The 269-nt window shown below is 47.6% G+C and overlaps 1 protein-coding gene across 1 annotated transcript in view; it reads left to right on the forward strand.

Moving 5' to 3' along the window:
• Positions 1-269, forward strand: part of LOC119581859 (serine hydroxymethyltransferase, mitochondrial-like) — a 12528-nt gene that overhangs the window by 6106 nt on the left and 6153 nt on the right. Inside the window, exon 2 of the mRNA XM_037930002.1 lies at positions 34-198. Within this exon, the coding sequence (XP_037785930.1) occupies positions 34-198 (165 nt within the window). The remainder of the gene's footprint in view (positions 1-33; positions 199-269) is intronic.

Here is a 269-nt window from a genome sequence, read left to right on the forward strand (position 1 = left end):
AGATCTAGTCATTTAATTTCTTAATGTTTCCAGAATGGCAGTGGTCTCAAAAGTGCCCGATCCACTGCCATAGGGTTCCGCTGGTCTTCGTCCCTCACAGGCAATGAGACGCTAGCAGAGGATGACCCCGAGGTGTGGCAGCTTGTGCAGCAGGAGAAATACCGGCAGAAGAGAGGGTTGGAACTCATTGCCTCAGAAGTACGAGATTCGTGCTCGTTACTTAATTGGTTTTGTGTGCTGTTTGAGATATTGGTATTCTACTGATACTG

This window comes from Penaeus monodon, chromosome 15, assembly GCF_015228065.2.
Source record: "Penaeus monodon isolate SGIC_2016 chromosome 15, NSTDA_Pmon_1, whole genome shotgun sequence".
Taxonomy (NCBI): Eukaryota; Metazoa; Arthropoda; class Malacostraca; order Decapoda; family Penaeidae; genus Penaeus; species Penaeus monodon.